Source organism: Ursus americanus, chromosome 30, assembly GCF_024610735.1.
Source record: "Ursus americanus isolate L20-20 chromosome 30, mUrsAme1.1.p, whole genome shotgun sequence".
NCBI lineage: Eukaryota > Metazoa > Chordata > Mammalia > Carnivora > Ursidae > Ursus > Ursus americanus.
Window position 1 is genome coordinate 5704687 of NC_142156.1, and position 20653 is coordinate 5725339.

General features: G+C 49.6%; 1 protein-coding gene across 1 annotated transcript in view; it reads right to left on the reverse strand.

Moving 5' to 3' along the window:
• The window catches only part of TBC1D10A (TBC1 domain family member 10A), a 30283-nt gene extending 16384 nt beyond the window's left edge, over nucleotides 1–13899 (reverse strand). Inside the window, exon 1 of the mRNA XM_045791338.2 lies at nucleotides 13565–13899. Coding sequence (XP_045647294.2) covers nucleotides 13565–13884 — 320 coding nt within the window. The 5' untranslated portion in view covers nucleotides 13885–13899. The remainder of the gene's footprint in view (nucleotides 1–13564) is intronic.
• Nucleotides 13900–20653: the final 6754 nt, after the last annotated feature.

Sequence of the window (20653 nt, forward strand, 5' to 3'; positions counted from 1 at the left end):
GAAGCTGGAAGTTTGCAAGAGCTCAGAGAAACAAGACCAGTACTCAAGGCTATAAGACCAAAAACTGGGGTTCTCTCCACACTGTCCTTCTAGCTGTCTGCCTTCTGCCCAAGCACACCTCAGCCCTTCTGGCTGGCAGTCAGCCAGGTATGGTGCCCATGCCCACGCCCTCTTCATCCGATGGTGAAAGATTAATCTTGGTCCCAAGGAACCAGTTTAACCCCCTTCTCCAAGCCTCACTCTCCAAACCAGCCCAAACAGGAAGCCTCTTCATTTGAAGAGAAACACAGCCCAAACACAAAGCCCAAGGTCACAGACTATAGGATTGATCCTCCTCATCTCAACCACTGGAGGCCAGCTGGGGTATGGGAAGAGTGAACAGAGTGGGGATCTTGAAGCCAACCAACCGAGGTTTCCATTCCAGCTCCTCCACCTGGGAGACCATGGGCAAAATACTTGCATTCCCTGTCTCAACTTTTTCATCTTTAAGTGGAACCATAATACACACCTCAGATTTTATAGGACTGCAACAAGGAATAAATGTGTATAAGGGCCCAGCCTGGTGAGCGGCCAGCAAATGGTAGCTAGTAGGTGACTGTATTTGCAGCTTACCTAGTACTTTCATATCTCTATTCTCATCTGACTTGTCCACACACACAGACACATACACATGCAGCAGGGCAAGATTATGCCCACTTTACCCATGAAGCAATTGACGCCCAGAGAGATTAAGTAATTTACTTAATGACACAGAGACTGTAACTCTTGGCTTCTGATCCCAGCTCTATCATTTTATAGCTGTCTGAAACTGGGAAGGCTGCTCCACTCTGAGCAGGTTCCCCACCTGTAATATGAGACAATGCCACCTCCTTAGAAGGCAGCGGTAAAGGTCACATGAGGCAGTACAAGTGGACACATTTCCAGCACTGGCCATGAAGTAGCTCTGCCAAGTACTACATATGCGCACAACTCCCCAAGGAAGTAGCTTTTATTATCTCCATTTAATAGACAAGAAAACTAAAGCTCAGCACGGTTGAGTAATCTGCCCAAGGACACACAGCCTGGAAGTGGAAGCTGCCTCTTAGGCACTAAATTATCCAGTAAATATAAAGTGTCTCACCACCTGGCCTCAATATAATCTAAAGGCCTCAGTGCTTGTCACATTCTCTGCTCTCTTCTTTACCACCCAGTAGAGAACCACTACCCTCTGTGCCGAGAAGGGCAGGAATGAGCAACAAGAAAGTGTGGAAAATTGTGAAGTAGATGTGCAGGAAGAGCACAGCCAACGACAGATCCAGGGACAAGGGTGGGGGAGCTCCCCTCTCCCAAAGCTGGAAAAAGTGAGGATAAACAAAAGGCTGACCTACTTTGCACACTGGGTAACAACCTCTGGAGTTCATTAACCTAAGAGGTGGTAATGACTGAAAGTATAAATAGCTTTTATGCCAGCTCCATAATAACTGATGATGGGAAACTGGAATGCACAAGGCGGCGGGCTCGAGGAGGTGGTACAAACGGCCGAAAGTCAGGGCTGGGAGGGCTGTGAGATCACCCAGTGAGTCCACCTCCTCCCCAGACAGTCACGGAGGCCTATAGCCCAGAGGGTAAGTGATCTGCCCGAGGCCCTGCTGTGAGTCTGTGTGGAAAAGGAAGATAGTCTGCAACAGCCTGGCGTTCCCTCCTGCGGCCTGGCAGCCACTGACTTAAGGGTAGGGCAATGTCCAGGATCTCTGCCTGGGTGAGAGTCTGGCTTGCTTCACTCTTCCCAATTCCCAGTGCAAGCTAGTTCTGGGCCTGCCTCCCTTTCCCATAAGGAATTCCCTGGCTTTGCTCCTTCCAGCCCTGGGTCAGTGCACTATGGTAAACAGGTTCTCTCCACCCTTCACTGGCCTTGGTGCCCTGGGCCTCCGCCCAGCTCTCCACTCTGTTCAGCTCCACCCCTCTTGATGTCAGGCGGAAGAAATGGTTCCTTTAGGCATCAGCTTTGCTGGCTCTAAAAAGTAAGGAATCCCCATTCCCCCACCCAGCTAGAGACAGGCACAGACCACAGAGAAACCCCCAGGGCAGCTCTCCCTGAGGACTGCAGAAAGGTATGGAGACTCTTCTCAATAGAAGACTTCCCTTCCCCAAGCCCCTACCCTTAGCAGGCAGAGTAGTGCTTGAAACTTCCCACAGGCAACCGGGTCCTCAGATCACAATCTGACTGTGGGTTCCCAGGGGCCATCTTGACTCATGTACAGCCCCCTCACCCATCCTTACCAAACTGCTAGATCTTATTGATAGATCTTACCAAATTAGTTTTGACTCACTGTTTGACTCACTGATTCCTTCAAGGCTCCCTACTGCCTTCCTTGTCCAATAGAAACCTAAGGCCTTGGCTCTCAGGCCCTCCTATTTTCTTTAAACATCCCTCTTCTTTCCCCAGCCCTATCTCTAGGTGGCCTTCTCTCTAAACTGCCCTCTGTCACCCCATCCCCATTCCAATTCAGTCCCACTCATCTTCCAAGGCCTCATTCAGAACTCCCTCTCCTGTCCGCAAAGCCTTTCCTAACTACTCCAGGGACAGAACACAATCAGCCCCTCATTATATTCTATACACATTTCTCCAGAGCCTGTGTTCCAGGCCTGAATCTACAAAGAGATGAATAAAATGCAGTCCATGCCCTTGAAGAGGTCAATCTGGCAGAGGAGACAGATGCGTGAGTAGATAACTGGTACACAGGGAAGTGCTATCACAGAAGCATATAGAAGGTGTTAGGAAACTACAAGAAGCCCCCACAGTGGTGGTAGTGGTTGGGGGGTTGTTCAGGTAAAGCTTTAAAGGGGAGCTGATTTTTGAGACGGTCTTTGAAGGGTTATAGGAAGTGGCCAGGGTGAGAAAGGAGAAAAGGCACAGCAGGCAGAAGACCCAGTATGAGCAAGCACAAGTTAACAGAAAAGGGCACGGCTTGTTTGAGGAATGTGAGCAGTCTAGTGGAGCAGGTACAGCTTCTCCACTGACTATCCGCTCTGCTGAGGCAGCATTCCATGAGAAGGTGCGCTCCTGGAGGGCTCTGCCCGTCTCATTTCCACAGTGTGTCCTGGGCCTAGAACAGAGCTTGGTACCTAACTTATGTCCAATAAATGTGTGTTGACAGAATCATTAGCTTCGTGATCTCAGGAACTCTGTGTTTCAGTTTTCTCGACAGTGAGATGGGACTACTATCCTCTACCTCGAGATCAGGTGGGTAAAATACAGAAAGTGCTTGATAAAGAACGTTCCCTCTCTGGCCTGATACCAGCTCTGGATCTTTCTTGAAGCCCAGCACAAGGCTGAGCACAGATGTGCTTGATGACAGCCTTTTACAACATTATAATTCTAATATTCAATTAATGTAACTGAATGTCTGTTAGAGCACTTACCAGGCACTTGCTATGCAACAGACATGGTGCTCAGCACTTAACTTACATTATTTCATTTAATCCTCACAACAAGCCCATGAAATAGGTCCTCTAATTATCACCCCCCACACACACCACCTTCCACAGATGAAAAACAGGTTTTCAGCAAGCCAGTAACTATCTAAGGTCCAGGGTGAGCAGAAGACAGTCCTGTGTGCTGAGTCCAGGCCCTGCTCTTCTCCTACTCTGTCACTCAACTCCAGCAGAGAGTCCTGACCACTAGGCTGGGTACATGCAAGCCTTGATCCCAAGGAATTTTGTGGACTCAGAGCCATAAACTATGTGATACATGGCAAGTCACTTTACCTCTCTGAGATTTGGTATCTTCCTCTATAAAAATGGGGGATTATGATGGTCCAGCCTGGTCCACCATGCAGGCTTCTCTGTACAATGGCATTACCATGTGACTATGCTGGGAGGAGGGAAGGGTCACTCAGAGGCAGGACAGGAAGCCCGGGACGAAAGTCCACAAGGTGCTCAGAAGGAAGGTGGTGGTAATTTCGATGCAAATTCTGATTTCTTCCCCAAGTGACTGCCACTACCAAGGAGGGCTGAGACCCCAGGCAGCACTAGGTTGCATGCTTCAAGTTGAATCTTTCAGCAGACCCACCTCTAGTCTCACTTCTGCTTTATCTTTACAGACCGAAGAGAAGGAAGATCAGGCCCTCCAAGTCAGGGTCACCTGAGGACTCTGTTCCAAATGACTCAAAGAGGAACTCATAGGGGGGATTCCCAGCCTACTCTGGGAGGCCAGAAAGCTCCAGACCACAAGCTGAGTGGGACTGGCTCCTGCCTTACCCCTAAAGCCCAAGGGTAGAGGGCAGAGAACATGAAGGAATCTGGATCCTCACCATTATGCCAAACGCCTGAAGTGAACCTAAGAGGATAATTCACACTCAAATTGTAAGAGCCACCCTGTACCTTTTTACTTTGATGCACACACTGTGCTGGGTGTTTTTACCAACATCACCTCTCTTAATGCTCATAACGCCCCCTCTCTCCCAGTGCTACCACCTGGCCCATTTACCTCAGAGAGGTCACGTGACTAGAAAGTGATAGAGCCAGGACTTGAAGTCAGGTCTGCTGTTGTCTTGAACTCAGGCTCTCCCAAGCCCAAATTTAGGTTCTCCCTTTTTGTGATACCAAGACAGAAAGGGAAGGGAAAGAAGAAGCATCCTCCAGAAGTGGCCGGCTGGGAAGGATAGCTCCTGGACACACAGAGCCCAGTGCCCAGAGTGCACTCAGGAGGAACAAGATCTCCCTTGGGCCTCCTCACTAGCCAGCTGCTCCTGCCTTGTCTTAGGGTACATGTGAGGGGCTATGTGTGGAGATCTGGGACAGGAAGTGTACCATTCATCACAACACCTCAAAACAACTTGAGAAGCCTACTAGGAGAAGCACAAAAACTTATGTGTCTGAGCTGGACTGAGGTCCTAAAGCCGGGACAGGGAGGGGCCAGAGAAGCCACACAGTGGCCACCAGCTTTGGTAAGATAGAAAATTGGAAAGGAGGAGTCACAGGTTCCAGGCCCAATTCCATCACTTGCCTAGCTTTGGTTTCCTTGGCTGTAAACAGGGAAAATAAAACTTACCCTACAGATTTCCCATTGCTTCTGTAAGGACTACTGCAAGGCAATGGGAATGAAAGCACTGTGCAGGCTAAAGAGCTAGACAAATCAAAGCATCCTTTGATTTGATTACACTCCCAAAGACATGAGGGCCACTGGTCCTACACACAAAGAGAGGTCCTCCCACAAGAGGAACAGAGCATGCTGGAAGAATTGGCCTCTGTGGGCTGTGCCATGACGACCCCTTGCACTTGCGTGGTACCTCATAAAAAACTTTTCAAAGCACTTTTCATATACTCCCAGCTCAGTCTCAGAATGTTAGGAGCAGAAGAGCTCTTCAACATCATCCCATTAAAACTGCCTTGGTTTATATGTGAGGGAAACTGAGGCTTAGAAAGATTAAGCAATTTTTTCAAGGTCACACACCTAGTTAGGGATCCACTGAGGCGGCTCGGGACTCAGGTCTCCTGGCCCCTGTTCATCAGTCTTTGTTTATACTATGCTCCTAATCCAGTTATCTCATTTGATCCTCACAATCCTTTTGTACACAGGCCACACCTTTAATTACCTATTGACTGTCTGACTTCCCTGCTAGGCTGTAAGTCCTGGGAGCGCAGGACCAGGTCTGCATCCCCCCTTCCCCCTCCCCCAGCCAAGCACACAGCTGCACACATAGTAAGTGCTGGGTGAGAAACAGGAAGCATTAGCCTCATGGTCAGAGAGGGGACATACCTAAGTTACACACCATAAGGATCAGTGGTGGAGCCAACACAAGCACCTTGACTCCTGTGCCTCATTCAGAGCCCTTTCCCACTACTAGCCTAAATCCACATTTCCAGCCAGAATCTTTCATCTCTGAGAAATGGCTGGCGATGCCCGCAAGTGCTAAGGAGTTCACCTTCTCATAGGTATAGGACTTACTTCCACTTGCCCCAGCTGAGGACCCAGTTCCAGGAACAGAATAAAGACTCAGGGTGAGGTCAAACTGGCCCTGGATGCCATCTGCCTCCCCTTGATCAGTATCTATGCCCAAAGCCCCACACCTACCCTCTCCAGCTGCATGCCACCTTAAGGCTGGTTTTCCATGCCCTCAGGCTTACTCCCCTCTCCTTGCAGAGGAGTCTGGCTCTCCTTGTAGCCTTCTTTGCCATCCAATATGTTTACGGGGCAGAGAGCACAAAGCTCAGTACTACTCACCCCACCCCCTCCCAACCAGGCCAGCTAACCCGCTCTCCTACTGGAGAGAGACAAAGAACCCCTTGATGTGTTCTGGGCATGCCAGCCATGCCAGGCACCTTGGGGAGCCCGAGGCTGTGACAAAGCAGAGTCAGCAGCAGCCCAATGTCCTCTTCAGAGGAAGGCCACAGCTGGCTTTCCCTCCCTGTGGTCAAAAGGTCCCAGTATGGGTTCTGTGAAAGGCCAGGGCCACTTCGTCTTGTCCCAAGCCTTCCCAACTCCCCATCAGTTCACAAAGCGAGTCAGGTATCAAGCCTTACTGCTTTGCTGGCTTCTTCATCCTCATAGCTCCAAACCTCTTTCCAGGCCTCTCCATAGCCCTTTTGGGCTGTCCTGAACTCCCTCAATTGGTCCCACTGCCTGCAGTCCAGCTTCTCTCTACACCAGCACCAGACTGACCTTGATGAACACAGGGGGCCCCAGGCTGACATTCAAGGCTAGGCATGGTCTGCCCAACCCATTTTCCTAGTCTCCCCTTGCTTCACATCCTCCTCCTGCCTTCTGCTGTTGTCACCTCTGCTCTTGGCACACCACATTTCTCAAACAACTGGCTTTTGGGGGGACTTTGCACAGAAGTCCGCTCCCACCCAATGAAATGCCCTTCCTTGCTCCTTCTGAGGCCTGGATCAAATGTCACTTCTTCCTGGGCTCCTATAGATGGAGCTGGCTGCCTCTTCCCATGTATTTCAAAGCAACCACACACCTCAATTATAACCTTTATTGCTCAACACTGTAATGATTTGTTTGTGGTTCTATTTTCCAACAAGTCTGTGAACCTCTTGAGGGCAAAAAGACACAAATGCCTTGTCCAGTTCTGTATCCCTTGTCCCAATCACAGCGGCTGGCAGAGTGGTGCTCAATAAATGTTTGATAAATAAACTCACTACGAAGATGGATAAGCTGGCAAAAGTAAGCCTTGGCTTTCTCTCCTAGTCTCCTGAGTCTGCTGCCTACTTTTCTACCTGATGAGCAGTGAAGAACTAAGCTATGACAGTCTCTGAGGAGCTGCAGAGGGCATGTAGAGAGCGGGTGGGATGAAGAAGGGAAAGAGAAAGGTGAGATAAATAAAGCCAAAGTTGGCAGCTGCTCTGAAATCCTGGATAGGAGGCTTCTAAGCAGGTGAAGCATCAGGAGTGTTGGTTTGCCAGTGGGGCAGACAGGCAGTTCCCTCCCTGCCAGGGAGGGTCGTTGGGCCCAGGAGAGCAACGCAGCTAAAGGAGGCCTTCTCCCCGTCACATGTACTGCCTGCAGGATAAAGTGATCAGCTAGGGCATTGACAATGGGTGGATGATGGCTGGGTTCTTCTCTGGTAGACAATGGATCCCAGCCTGGTGGCTCAATTGGCTTGGAGTCAGGAAGAGAATGAGCAGTGAGTGACATGTAGGGTAGCAGTGGGCTGAGAATCAGAATATCTGGGATTCCTCCTTAATTTGGCTCCACTGTTAACTAACTACAAGGCTTTTCCAAGCTTTGGATTCCTCACCTGTACAGGGAAGATAGTCCTTGCCTTAGCTACAAAGAAACAAAGGCATAGAATGGATATCAAAGTCAAATGACCATCAGGCAGTATTCTGGGGTCAACAGCAATGCAGCATGGACTTTGACCTATGGGAGGGCTAGACCAGGCCTCAGCCAGCCAAGCTTCCAGGGCCTCCCCAAGGATCTTTCTCAGTGGGTCCTTCTCTGACTTGGCTGGCTGTGGACTTTTTCTGTCCTGAGACCTACCTTGCTCTCGACACCAGGATGGGGAGGTAGCCAAGTTTTTGCTAACTCCTGCTCTGGGTGTGAGGGCCTGAAGGACTAGTGAGCACCTGTCATCTGCCTGCTGCCACCTGAGCAAGGCTTAGTCACTGAATTTAGCATTGAGAAACAGGTTCTAGTCCTAGTTCTGCCATTTACCAGTTGGAAAACCTTGGGGACTTTCTTCTCAGATTTTTGGTGTGCTCATCTATAGAATGGGGATAACTACCCCTCTTAGGGGAAAGTGAGGGTGCAACATTGGTTGCGGTTCACTCCTGCTCACAGGGGAATGAACCTCACTGACACTCCTCATCATACCTAGAGATGAAAGTAGAAAATGAAAAGACAGGACCACTAGCCACTCCAATCTTAAAAAGGAGCAAGAACAGGGGTGCCTGGCTAGCTCAGTCAGAAGAGCATGCAACTCTTGATCTTGGGGTAATGGGTTCCAGTCCCACGTTGGGTATAGAGATTACAAAACAAAAAAAAACCCTTAAAAACAAAAGAAGCAAGAACAATCATTGAGCACCTACAGTGTGCCAGACTCTTTTCAAACATCAGCTCCTGTAAACCTCACAAAAACCCCTGCAAAATCACCATTTTGCAGTGAGATACCACAACCATTTCACAGTGAGAAACTGAGGCTTAGTAAAGTGAAGCAAAATGTTCAAAGTCACAGAGACAACCAGACTGCAGAGTTTGTGTGAAGAGGGAACACAGAGCATCTTCTTTCCCCCACCTCAGTGTAAACAGATTGGGTGGCTGGACCAGAGCCAGGCCTCACTGGTCCTCTGGAGGTCCTGTTTCAGACCCAGATGCTGGGAGGACAAAACATCAAGTAGGCCCCACTGCCTTATCTCTTTCCCACAGCTTAGGATTTCCTAGCAGGCGGACACACAGGCACCTTCCCAGGGCAGCAGCTGGTACACTGGCCTCCTGCTTCACCAAGTCAAATCTTGTCTGAGGCCCAAGAACACCCACAAGGCCACCAAATCGGATTTTCCTTTGAAGCTGGAGAAAGAGAAAATGGACGGCCTGTGGTCTAGAGTCACAGACCAGAGCTCCACATGTGCCGCTGCCTCCTTCCAGATGGACCACCCAAGGACCACTCCATTGCCAGTTCCATGCTCTCCTGGGAACCATAATAGCTCAAGAAAAGAGGATGCTCTGAGCTTACAAGCTGGAGAAGGTGGTGGGAAGGCAGGGAGACAGGCTCTGGCCTGCCAGGAGGGCCCTGGCCTTGCCCCAACAAAAACTGGCACAGACCAAACTATAGGGATGCCAATTAAGCCAGTTCTATGATTTCCAAAGCCACAGGGCTGCCATAGTTGGCTAGGAATAGTGGAGGGCCCAGGGGACAGGACAACTGAATCAGCAGAAGACAATACTACTGTTCCAGATGTTTCTCTCTGGACCCAGCTCTCTCCCCTAGCAGGAAGCTAACACCCACGGGATCCCAGAAAGCATAGCTCCTCACCTCATCTGGCCTGCAGCACTGAGCAACTAAAACTGGGTGGGAAGCTCCAGCCTTTGGAGGCCAGTCCTGGTAATCACATGGGAAAAGAGGGAAGTCAGGAACCCACTTCTCTCAGGCCATCTCCCATGGGCCAGGAGACCTGGTATCCTTCTTTCCCTTCCTGACCACCTCTTCTATGCTACAGAAGGAACCTCCCCATATAGATCTGTTCTTCCTATCCCAAAGTGACAGGCATGGTAACATCATTCTTCCCACCCTTCCCTGCTGAGTACACTTCTTTTTCCTCTTCTGGTCCTTAGTGGCCTTCAACAACCAGCTCAGCCCCCAGCCAAGCCAAAAGAACTAATGCTGCCAGCACCTCTGTCTGTGTCCATGCCAGCCGCAGGACCCTTCGCTGGCTGGTTGCTTTCTTGTCTCTCCTCACTTACTGGCTACTGCTCATGAACAGGCAGGGACTATCACAGGCTCACTGTAGAACAGGCTCAAAAGACAGACAAGGTGAAGAAGTGGAAAGGGCCTAGGGCTGGGAATCAGGAGTTCTGGGTTCAGTTTCTGGCTCTGATCCTAACAGACAGAAGAGGTGAGGCTAACCACTTCTCTCAGGCCTCAGTGTACCTATCTGTATGATAGCAGCCATCTCTAGGGTCACTTTCGGCTTTCTCACTTGAAATGTCTGTCAGTAAATATCATTCAGTAAATAAATACTAAATGAGCATTTACTTCTCTGCAGGCCTGAACAGAAAAAGTTGAATAAGTCTGGTCCCAGCCCTCAAGCTGATCAGTCTGATAAACCAGTGATGACAGCGTCTTCTTACCCTTGCTGGTCCGTCCTTGTTAGCCTCCTACACTACTGAGCTAAGTCAGGGAAGATGAGGGCAGGCAGGTTCCTGCTGAGAACCTTCTGTTCTACCTATCCAGCACCTGATTTTCTGCTGGGGCCATAGTCCATATTAATGAATGGTGAAGGCAGTGAAAACTTCCTGACCCAGGAGTCAGAAACCCTGGGTTCAAGTCCTGGTTCCTCCAACTAATATGCTGTGTGATCTTAAGCAAGTGATTCTCCCCTCTGAGCCTCAGTTTCCTCATCTGTAAAAGCAAGAGCTAAATTTAAGATCCCCATGGGGCGCCTGGGTGGCACAGCAGTTAAGCGTCTGCCTTCAGCTCAGGGCGTGATCCCGGCCTTATGGGATCGAGCCCCACATCAGGCTCTTCCACTATGAGCCTGCTTCTTCCTCTCCCACTCCCCCTGCTTGTGTTCCCTCTCTCGCTGGGTGTCTCTATCTCTGTCGAATAAATAAATAAAATCTTTAAAAATAAATAAATAAATAAATAAATAAATAAATAAATAAATAAATAAATAAATTTAAGATCCCTTCCAGTTTCAACAGTCTACGATTTTATGATCTACTCATGCCAGGCACCTAACAGTCACCCGAGCAGGGTAGCCTCTCATCTGCTTTCTTTCCTACCCCCTAAGCCCCTGCCAACTGCCAAAACTGACCATCTTGAGACAACCTTTGGTCCAGGGTGGCTGAAATGGACCTTTAATCTGGAGCCAGAGTCCCTGCCCTCTCCACTGCAGCCATCAGTGCTAATGTTTCACTTCTCTGGGATAGCACATGGACTCCTAGCCCTTAAGCACGAGATTAGCTGTAGGGCAGTCACCCTGAAACTTCCCATAACTTCCCCTCTTCTGGCCTTGGGCAGGGACTTACTTTTGGCTTCTTTGGAACCACAATATAAACTAAGCAGGGAACAGCCAAGCTTTCAGACACCAGAGATTTTAGGTTGATCAACAGGGTCAAAAAAGTGAGGCAGGGAGAGAGGAGGAGGGAACCTGGGATCCCACCTCAGCCCCAGTTCTATAAACACCAGTGATGTAGAGGGCATCTGCAAAGCCTGGGTTTGTGGCTGGAGTGCGGGGAAGACAGATGTCTGGCTGCCTGGTGGGGAAATACAGCCAAAGGGAGGTGCTCCCACTGGGGCGTCTCTCTGTTCATAAATACCAGAGGTATGCCCTCATTCTTCTCATCAATTCTCAGACCCTTAGAAGGAAAAGACAGGAAACTAACATTTTCTAGGCCACTACCTGGCCACTTTCTAGGCCACTACTGTGCTAGGCACCTTCATATACCTGAGCTCATTTAATCCCCACAGTATTCTTGGGAGTACATGTTAGTGTTGCCCTTTATGGTGAGCAAACAGGCTCAGAGATTCAGGATCTTGCCCAAGGTCACACAGCCAACAAGTGTGATTTTTTTCCCTAAGTCTGGCCTTTTCCCACTGTATCACACTGCACTGTACCCCGATATCTGGTTAACTGCCTGTAAGAATGTAGTAGGAATTCTTATCTCCTAGAATTCACCAGCAAATCTGAGCTCTTCCAAGAACCCACAAATGCAACTGAGAACTCCTTTCCCACTTCTCAAGACCCCATCCCTCTCAAGGCCCTGATCCCTAATGACTGCTCCTCAATTCAAAAAACATACCCTAAGTCTCCTTTGGTTTTTCCGCAAGCTAATCCCGGGGGAGCTGTGACAAAGCATCAAATCAAGGTGAGGCATCAGAATAAGGGGTGCTCTCTATGTCCTGTACTGGACAAGATTTAGCTGCTGTGAGCAAGTGGGAAGAGGCTGGAGGAGACAGATCCAGTGGGTAGGAGAGAACTCTCCTGCAGAGGAGGGAGCTACATTTCTCCAAAGGAGAAGCAGGCCTGGTAAATATGAGGCTTTAGGACTGGGTAAAATCCCGGAAGTGACCTTTATGGGGCTGCTTGTGTGGGGTGGGGTTCTTAACAGTTGGTCAAGTCACCTTCATAAGTCAGAAGAGAGGCTGGCGGAGCCTTGGACAGTCAGAGAAGGGGAGAAAGGACTATCTGGAGTAGGGTCCTGGCTGAGTCCTGTGGGCCGCCACAGGTAATTGTGTGAGGCTCTCTGTTGAAGGGGAGGCACATCACGAGGAAGGCTTGTCAGTTCTCTGCAGAACACTAGTCTCATGTGACAGGACAGCTGGGATGGCAGTGGGGTCTGGAGTCTATCCTTCTTAAGGGGACTGCCAGCCCACATATATGATCTCTGTGAGAACCACGCTCAGAGGGTTCTGTGGGGCAGTGTGGCTGCCCAATAACCCAGATTGGAGAGAAGATGCTGCCTCACTGCCTCACATTTCTCTGCCTGCTAGCTGGGTCCTGGATGCTCTGGGGGTGGGGTATCAGGGTGTGTTACCAGCAGGGACCCTGCTGTCTCCATGACTGCCCCCTTGAGTCTGTGTAGTGGGAGGAGGTAGGTGTTTCCACAGCATACACAGAGACAGCCAACGGTCTGTCCTGGAGGTGAGGCACTGTCAGTCACCCTGTGGGTACTGGGAAGGAGGAGTGTCTGCCCACCTGTTGCCAGTGACAGAGAAATCTGCCTCTGAAGGGGGAGGAGAGCACTCTGTGACCCTTCCGTGAAGGGAAGGGACTATCCACCCCAGGGTGGGACTGTCTGGGAGGGAGCTGATCAATGTCAGTCCAGTCCACCCAGAAGTCTGCGTGTCTTGAGGTAAGGGTCAGTCTGTCCAGGAGTGGAATGAGGGCAGGTCAGTCTGTCCCTTTGAAGTCTGTCTGCCTAAGGTATCTCCCTGGTGTGGGGTAGCAGGGTGGAGGAAGGGCGTCTGCGGGTCTTGGGGGATGGGGGTAGAAAGGATATCTGTCGGGGGAGGGGCAGCCATCTGTGAGCCTCCCAGGGGTGGCACAATCAGGCCCAAGGCCGTGGTGGCAGCAGTGGGGTTGGGCCAGGTGTCTGTCGTTCTGTCCCGCAGTTGGGAGGAGGGCACTGTGGGCGCTTCCTGGGGGCGGGTCAATGTGGCTGGAGGGCGGGGGCAGGGGGGAGGTAGGGTTGGCCTGTCGGTCCTTAGGTCGGAAGCGGGCTCGTGAGTGAGGGGCGGGTCAGTCGGCCTGGGGAGGAGGTGGGGGTAGGGCAGGGAGGGGAGGGGTCGCTGGTCACTGGTTGGGAGGGGAACATGTCCGTCCGTCCAGAGGGTGGCTCTGTCCGCGCCGAGGCCCCCCGCGCGGATTCCGCGCCCAGCCCCGGCCCCAAGTCCCGAGCCCCGGCGCTACTCACGCGCCCTCGGCGCCCTGCGAGCCCACGATGAAGCCGAACTTGTCGATGCGGCGTTCGGCGAAGCCGTTGGCCTCCGAGTCCGAGCCGAGAGAGCTGAGCTCGTCGGTGGCTGCGGCGTCGGGGCCCGGGGCCAGGCTCTCCCGGGTCCCCGACAGACTCCCTTCGGCCGCGGGCCCGCGCGGCCCGTTCTCTCCGCGGCTCTTCGCCATCCCGGCCGCGCCCGCCGCCTCAGCCCCAGCGGCCACCTCAGCCACCTCAGCCGCCTCAGCCTCCGGGCCGCCGCCGACGCCGCCGACGCCCCGCCCACGCACCGCGCCCATTGGCCACCGCAAGGCCAGGGGCGGGGCCCTAGGCCCTCCCGGGAGCTTCCCCCCACGCCCAATGGGCGCCGCCGACCCCAGGGCCCGCCCCCCTCCCCTAGACTGGCGCCAACCGACTCGACGTGAGGGGGCGGGGCAGCCGTCACTGGGAGCCCTCCCCCCCCGGGCTGTCAATCAAGAGAGCTTACCTGAAAGAGCTCCCAGGGCCTTTCCGGGTTGCCCCCGCCCGCCGGTCACCTGCAGCGCCGCTCAGTCAGAGGCCGAGAGAGTGCGCTGGGGATTCCGCATCTGCCTCCTGAACCCCTGGCGCCTCTGGAGACCCAAGAGATATGGGTAGGGATAGTTTCACCCATTCATTTATGAGAAGCTCTGAGGAGACCCAGGATAGATTCGGGATTCGGGGACTGGCCCAGGCTGAGTTAGAAGTTCCGCCTCTTGTAGGGCTTTAAATTAGCTCTTGGGAGACCAATTTAATAAGAATAATGACCAACGTTTATTGAGCTACTCATTGTCCCAAGTTCTACCTACTTTCTCTTGTAATCTTTTCCCCAACAGCTTGAGACATAATTAACCTACCACAAAAATCACCCGTTTAAAGTGTGTAATTCAATGGTTTTCAGCATATTTGTGGAGTTGTGCAACTATCACCACAACCTAATTTTAGAACATTTTCATCACCCCTAAAACAAATTCCTATCCCTTAGCAGTCACTCCCCACCCTTGGCAACCACAAATCTGCTTTCTATTTCTATAGATTTGCCCTTTCTGGACATTTCATATAAATGGAATCATACCACATGTGGCCTTTGTGTCTGGCTTCTTCTACTCAGCGTGTTTTCAAGGTTCATCCATGTTGTAGTATGTATCAGTACTTCATTGCTTTCTGTGCCTGAATAATATTCTACCAAATGTGAATTCCGCATTTTACTTATCCATTTGTCAATGATAGTCATTTGGGTTGTTTCCATTTTGGGGAAACAACATTCAGGTACAAGCTTTTGTATGGACATATATTTTGGTTTCTCTTGGGTAAATACCTAGGAGTGGGAATTGCTAGGTTATATGGTAACTGTTTAACCTTCTGAGGAACTGGCAAGCTGTTTTCCAAATTGGTCACATCTCTTATCATCTTTGTGCAATGAGGTAGACACAATTTTGTCCCATTTTTACAGTTAAACTGAAGTGTAGGGAAGTGAAATCAGCTGCCTAAGGCCCTAGCCATAGCTGTCACAGAGGCAGGATTTGAATTTAGCTCTTACCAATAACAGCTTGTATCATGAGACAGGGACCAATTGTATCTAAATGGACTTAGCTCCCAAAAGGCTACTTCTCACCCCAGGGAATGTCAACTCTTGGAGCCATAATGTTAGCTCCTCACTTGAGCCCAGTAGTTTATAGTTTATAAGCCGCAACCACGTTTTCATCTGATACTCCCCGTAGACCTGAAGGAGACAGACCCAGAAACAGGAAAAGACTGGAAGAGCCAGGCCCGAGCTGCAGAGCCTGGGACAGGCTGCTAAGGGGCCCAAGGCATGGCCCCAAGATTTGGGGGGGGTTCTAAGATTTGAGTGATTTCACCAGCCGTTTCCTTAATGCCACATGGCCCAGACATTCTTGAAGATTTCACTCTGCAGTCTTCACATTCCATAGGCTTCTGGTTTTCCATAAACAGGGCAACAGCAGACATGGGAGTGGGCACAGGCTATTTTGGTCTTAAACTCTCGGTCTAGAAGGACATTCCTCCTCTTCAATGGCTCTAGACAGTGGTGGGTTTTTAGTTCCAGCTCGTAGGAGGGGCAGAGTGGGCCTTGAATGGAGATGTGGGCCTATCCCAGGGAAGGGAAAGAGGAGTCAGACACAAGGGGAGCAGATGTGAGGCCTCAAGGCTGGCAAAGTATTCACAACCCTTTGACTTCATAATTCTGGTCCTAGGGTTAGATCCCAAACACGTTCAGTTCTGTAAGAGCACATGTACAGTGATATTTATCTCAGAGGTATTCGGGTGGGGGTGAGGCACAGGTAAGAAGCACCTGGGTGTCCATCTCTGGGAGAGTAAATGTTTCTCAAGTTAAGGCCTTGAGGCCCCAACTTTTAATTTTCTTACACAAGACCAACCAGGATCCAAATCTCTGCTGTCACTGTATACCTTAAACAAATCACTTCTCTCTCAGCCCATTTCCTCATCTGCAAAATGGAAATACTGGAAAATATACCTCCTTAGGGAAGTTGTTCTGAGACTGTAGTGTGACAATATGTGCTAAGCATCTGACACATGGAAGTACTTAGTAGATGGAAGCCAGGAGTGATGGTGCTTGTAGTTTGCAAAGCACTTTGCAAATCCATTATTGTCTTGAATATTTCCCACAACAGTGGCTGCAGCAGGGGAGTTTACCTAATTTAACCCATGGAACATGGCCCGGGAGACTTCACTTCGTAGCTGTGCCCCTCAATAACTGGGTGTTCCTGTGCAAAATTGCTTAACTTCTCAGAACCTTAGCTTCCTCTTCTGAAAAATCAGAATGTCAATAATTACTTGGTAAGGAGGTGCCTGATTGGCTCAGTCAGTAGACCATGTAACTCTTGATCTTGGGGTTGAGTTCAAGCCCATGCTGGGCGTAGAGCTTACTCAAAAAAAAAAAAAAAAAAGGAGAAAAAGAAAAGAAAAAATTACTTGAAGTACAGTGAGCTGTCTCTGAAGCTTCTAGCTCATAGTAAGCACTCAATGTTATATTTTTTTTACTTCAAATTTCAGAGCTCTTTATCTGGTAGTGAACAAGAGATGAAGACCTGGATCAATAGTTTACATTGCAGTAGAGAAGAACACGTGTGTGAAAAGGACAATAAAGCAGGGTGAGGTATAGAAAATGCTGGGGGCAAGGGTGCCGGTGGGGGGTGGGGAGTAGGTAGAAATAGGGAAGCTTCTCTGTGGGGATCTGGGAGAAAGAGAAGCAGACTCAGAGAATAGGGTGGTTAGACTGCAGTCAGCAAGCAGGAGTGAATGAGTGAACAAATGAATGGTCCAAAGGAACGCCCCGCAGAGTTACGTGGCTCCCTGGAATAGTGAGAGGCCTTTGGCAATGCTGTGAAACGTCCAGGTAGACTGGCTGCTGTAGGTGTCGAGGAGATGCTTAGCCAGGACTACAGCAATGTATGGACAACCTGGAGACTCATCCTACTGGGGTAATTCCTGAAAGTTTAGCTCCAGGTGCTCACACAGGCCCCAGGGAAGTCCCCTCTCCTGGACCCTGAAATATACAACTGCGTGTGCTCAGAAAATCTGTCAGCACTGGCTGTGAGTATGCCCAGATGTCAGAGCCTTTATTTGTAATAAGAGGAGAGCGGAGGTTCAGAAGGTAGACAGCTGGTGCCCAGCAGCCAACGAAGAGTAGGCAAACTATATTTTCTTTATCCCTACATCAAGGATAACAGTAAGACTCTTTTGGTCTAAGTGGCAGGGAACAGAACTCAAATGGGCTGAACCCAAAACTGCATTTAGTGGCTCCTATAGCTTAAAAAAATTCATAGGCAAATGAGCTTCAGGAGATGTCTGATCCAAAGGTTGACCAGGAATAGCAGCCTTATTTTCGTCTTTTCTCTTCTCTTTGTCCTCCTTCCTGTGGTTGCTTCATCTCAAGCTACAGCCCCTCACAGCAGCAGCTCCAGGCTCACTCCTTCCTCCACACAACCATACAAGACTCTTCTGGTAGCTTCTGCTCAATAGTGAGGAGGCGGCATTCCTTCATGTGTCATCTCTTTATACTAGGACACGTGCCTATCCCTCATCTAATCGCCACAGCTCAGGGATAGGGAACACTGACTGGCTTAACTGAACTCAGTTTAAGGCAACAGTAGTACCTTCTCTGTAATGATACGATAAGGAATAGAAGTTTATCTTGTCTTGCTTCAGATTGTATGACTCAGGGCTATCTAGAATAATCCGATTACTTTTTTTGTTTTTTTAAAGATTTTATTTATTTATCTGAGACAGAGAGAGCACGAGGGGTGGGGAGGGGCAGACGGAGAGGGAGAAGCAGACTTCCTGCTGAGCAGATAGCCTAATGTGGGGCTCGATCCCAGGACCCTGGGATCATAACTTGAGCTGAAGGCAGACGCTTAACTGAGCCACCCGAGGTGCCCCTATTCACTTATTTTTTATCAAAATATAGCAATGTAGAATAGATAAGAGCAAATTCCCAAATTAAAGTTAATGATCTCAACTTAAAAATGGTACATTTAAAAAAAAGTAAACTTCTAAAAATCTTATATACTAGTATGTGTACCCTGAAATGTATTAAGCCATACTGTATTTTGCCTTTTTGATTTTTGAATTACAGGGATAAATATTACATGTAAGAATTGCTACAAGTACACCATGTATTTCCACTTAAGTATATATCCTAACATAACCTAGTATAGCCTTTGTATATATTCTCTAATACAAATTTTAACTTTAAAAAGTGAAATGGGTCACGGTACCAGGGTGGCACAGTAGGTTAAGAGTCTCTCGATTTCAGCTCATGTGATGATCTCGAGTTGTGAGATTGAGCTGTGAGTCGGGCTCAAGACGGAGTCTGCTTAAGATTCTCTCTCCTGGGGGCACCTGGGTGGTTCAGTTGGTTAGGAGTCTGCCTTTGGCTCAGGTCATGATCCCAGAGTCCTGGGATGGAGCTCCATGTCGGGCTCCCTGCTCAGCAGGAAGTCTGCTTCTCCCTCTCCCCTGGCTTGTGCTCTCTCTCGCTAATAAATAAATAAAACCTTGAAGAAAAAAAAAAGATTTTCTGCCCCTTCCCCCGACTCTCTAAATTAAGTAAATAAAATCTTTAAAAAATAAATAAAAAGTGAATGGGCCTAATCATAGACAGTCTCCTCTGGGCTACATGACAAGTACTCAAGTCAAGCAGCTGGTGGAATTGAAAGTGAAATTCCTTAATGTCTACAACTCCCAAAGTCCTCTGTGTAAGTCTAAAAAGACAGCCTCTCTGAGAGCATGCCCATTTTCCCAAAAGTCCCACAACATAGTTCTCCCCATTTCACAGTCTGGTCTGGTGAAACAGAGAACAGTGTGGTCACCAGGAATGGAAGAGCTGCTTTGGGCTTCCAGAGCCCTCATTGGCTACATGATCCTGGGTATCCACCTAATCTAAAAACTGGGCCAGACCATCCTCAGAGGATCGCAGTGATATTCAGAAAAGCTGTGTAAGCAAGGCACTGCGTTCATGTCACAGGCCCTAAACCAGAAGTGCAGAGGGCTGGGCCCGAATGCTGGGCCCACGGCCACTGAGTCACAAGGCCACATTGGTCAATGGGCCTTCTTCGACGGGAATGAGCCAGGACAGATGTTCATTCAAGAGCTTCGGAAAACTGGGTTCGGGCCTCAGAGAGTGGCTCAAAGGATCCATTCACTCACATTCCACCCAGCAGCATTCCTGGCCTCCAGTCACAGCCTCCGTCATCGAGGGCCCGCAGGATCTGCCATCTGTGCCGGAGAGTGCCCAACACCACACCCTGTTCCCCATTCCCAGAAGCAATCCCAGAAGAGAGGAGAGCTTGGAGCACAGGACACCCCCAGGCCTCCTGACCCCCCTTCCCAGGTGGTGTTCAGTGCAATTTTTGGTGTTGACTATGGAGAAGCAACCAGCAGTGCCTTCATTTTAGACACCCAAAACATGGACCCCACTTCAGCCCTGGGGGAACTTCCAGCAACCAGGTGGGAGGCAGATGTCAAACAGGGTGAGGAATAACATCCCTCGACCAAGTTCAAAATGTGAGGGATCAGTAGTTTGTAACGGAGCCATACAAGTGGTACTGCAGAAAGGCCACCTGAGCCCTAGGTCTGGAGTCAGAAGCTTTGAGCTTGAGTGTACAGGACTGGGGGGATTGGGGGTGGGAAGCTGGTGGTACAAAGCAGAGTAGGGTAGTGCCTAGAATACTGGTTCTATGACCTTGGAAATGGCCTTACCCTCTGAGCCCTGGAGATAACCTCGTGGGGCAGCTAGGAGGACCCAATGGAGGGACTGCAAAGAAAAGGCACTAGGTACTCTCAGGGGATAAACACACGTGAGATCTTCAGAACAAAATGAAATTTAGGTTTCAAACCAGGAAATAGTTTTCAACAGGCTCTCACCTTCCTCCCTCTAAACACCCACAGCAGCGCCTAGCTCCCTGTGATAGCACAATTCCAAAAATAACAGCCTGCGTCTGGCTCTTACTAGGGAGGAAGGCCTGTGACAAGCGCTTTGCACACATTCTCTTTTCAGCTTCTTACTGTGTGACTGTGGGCATGTGACCCACCATCTCTGTGCTCAGTTGACTCAAGTATAAAACAGGAATACTCAATATTACATAAGTTAAAGTTGATGGAGAACTTTAAACAATACGGAGTAAATTGGTTAAATTTTATAAAATTCTTAGATTAATTCATGGCTGTGGCACAATTAAGTACTTTTTAAATAAATAAAATTTTAAAAAATTTCATGTCCCTGTGCTCACTCAAGGTAAGCCACCTGACTAAGGTCACAGAACCAATCAGGTCATGGATGATTCCAGGCCTGCAGGAAACTGCCACCCTTGAGTCTCATCTCCACGGGTCTCTCTGCTGCCCACTGGCCCAAGAACTGCATCACACTTCTCCTTGTTCTTCTTTAGTCCTGACATGCTGAAAGCATTTTGTAGCAGTCTATTAAATACATAAGTTATGCCTTTGGAAGATCCAAATATTTTAAGAGCTATGAAAATAAATCTAAGACAAATTCATGAAAGATTTGGTGGT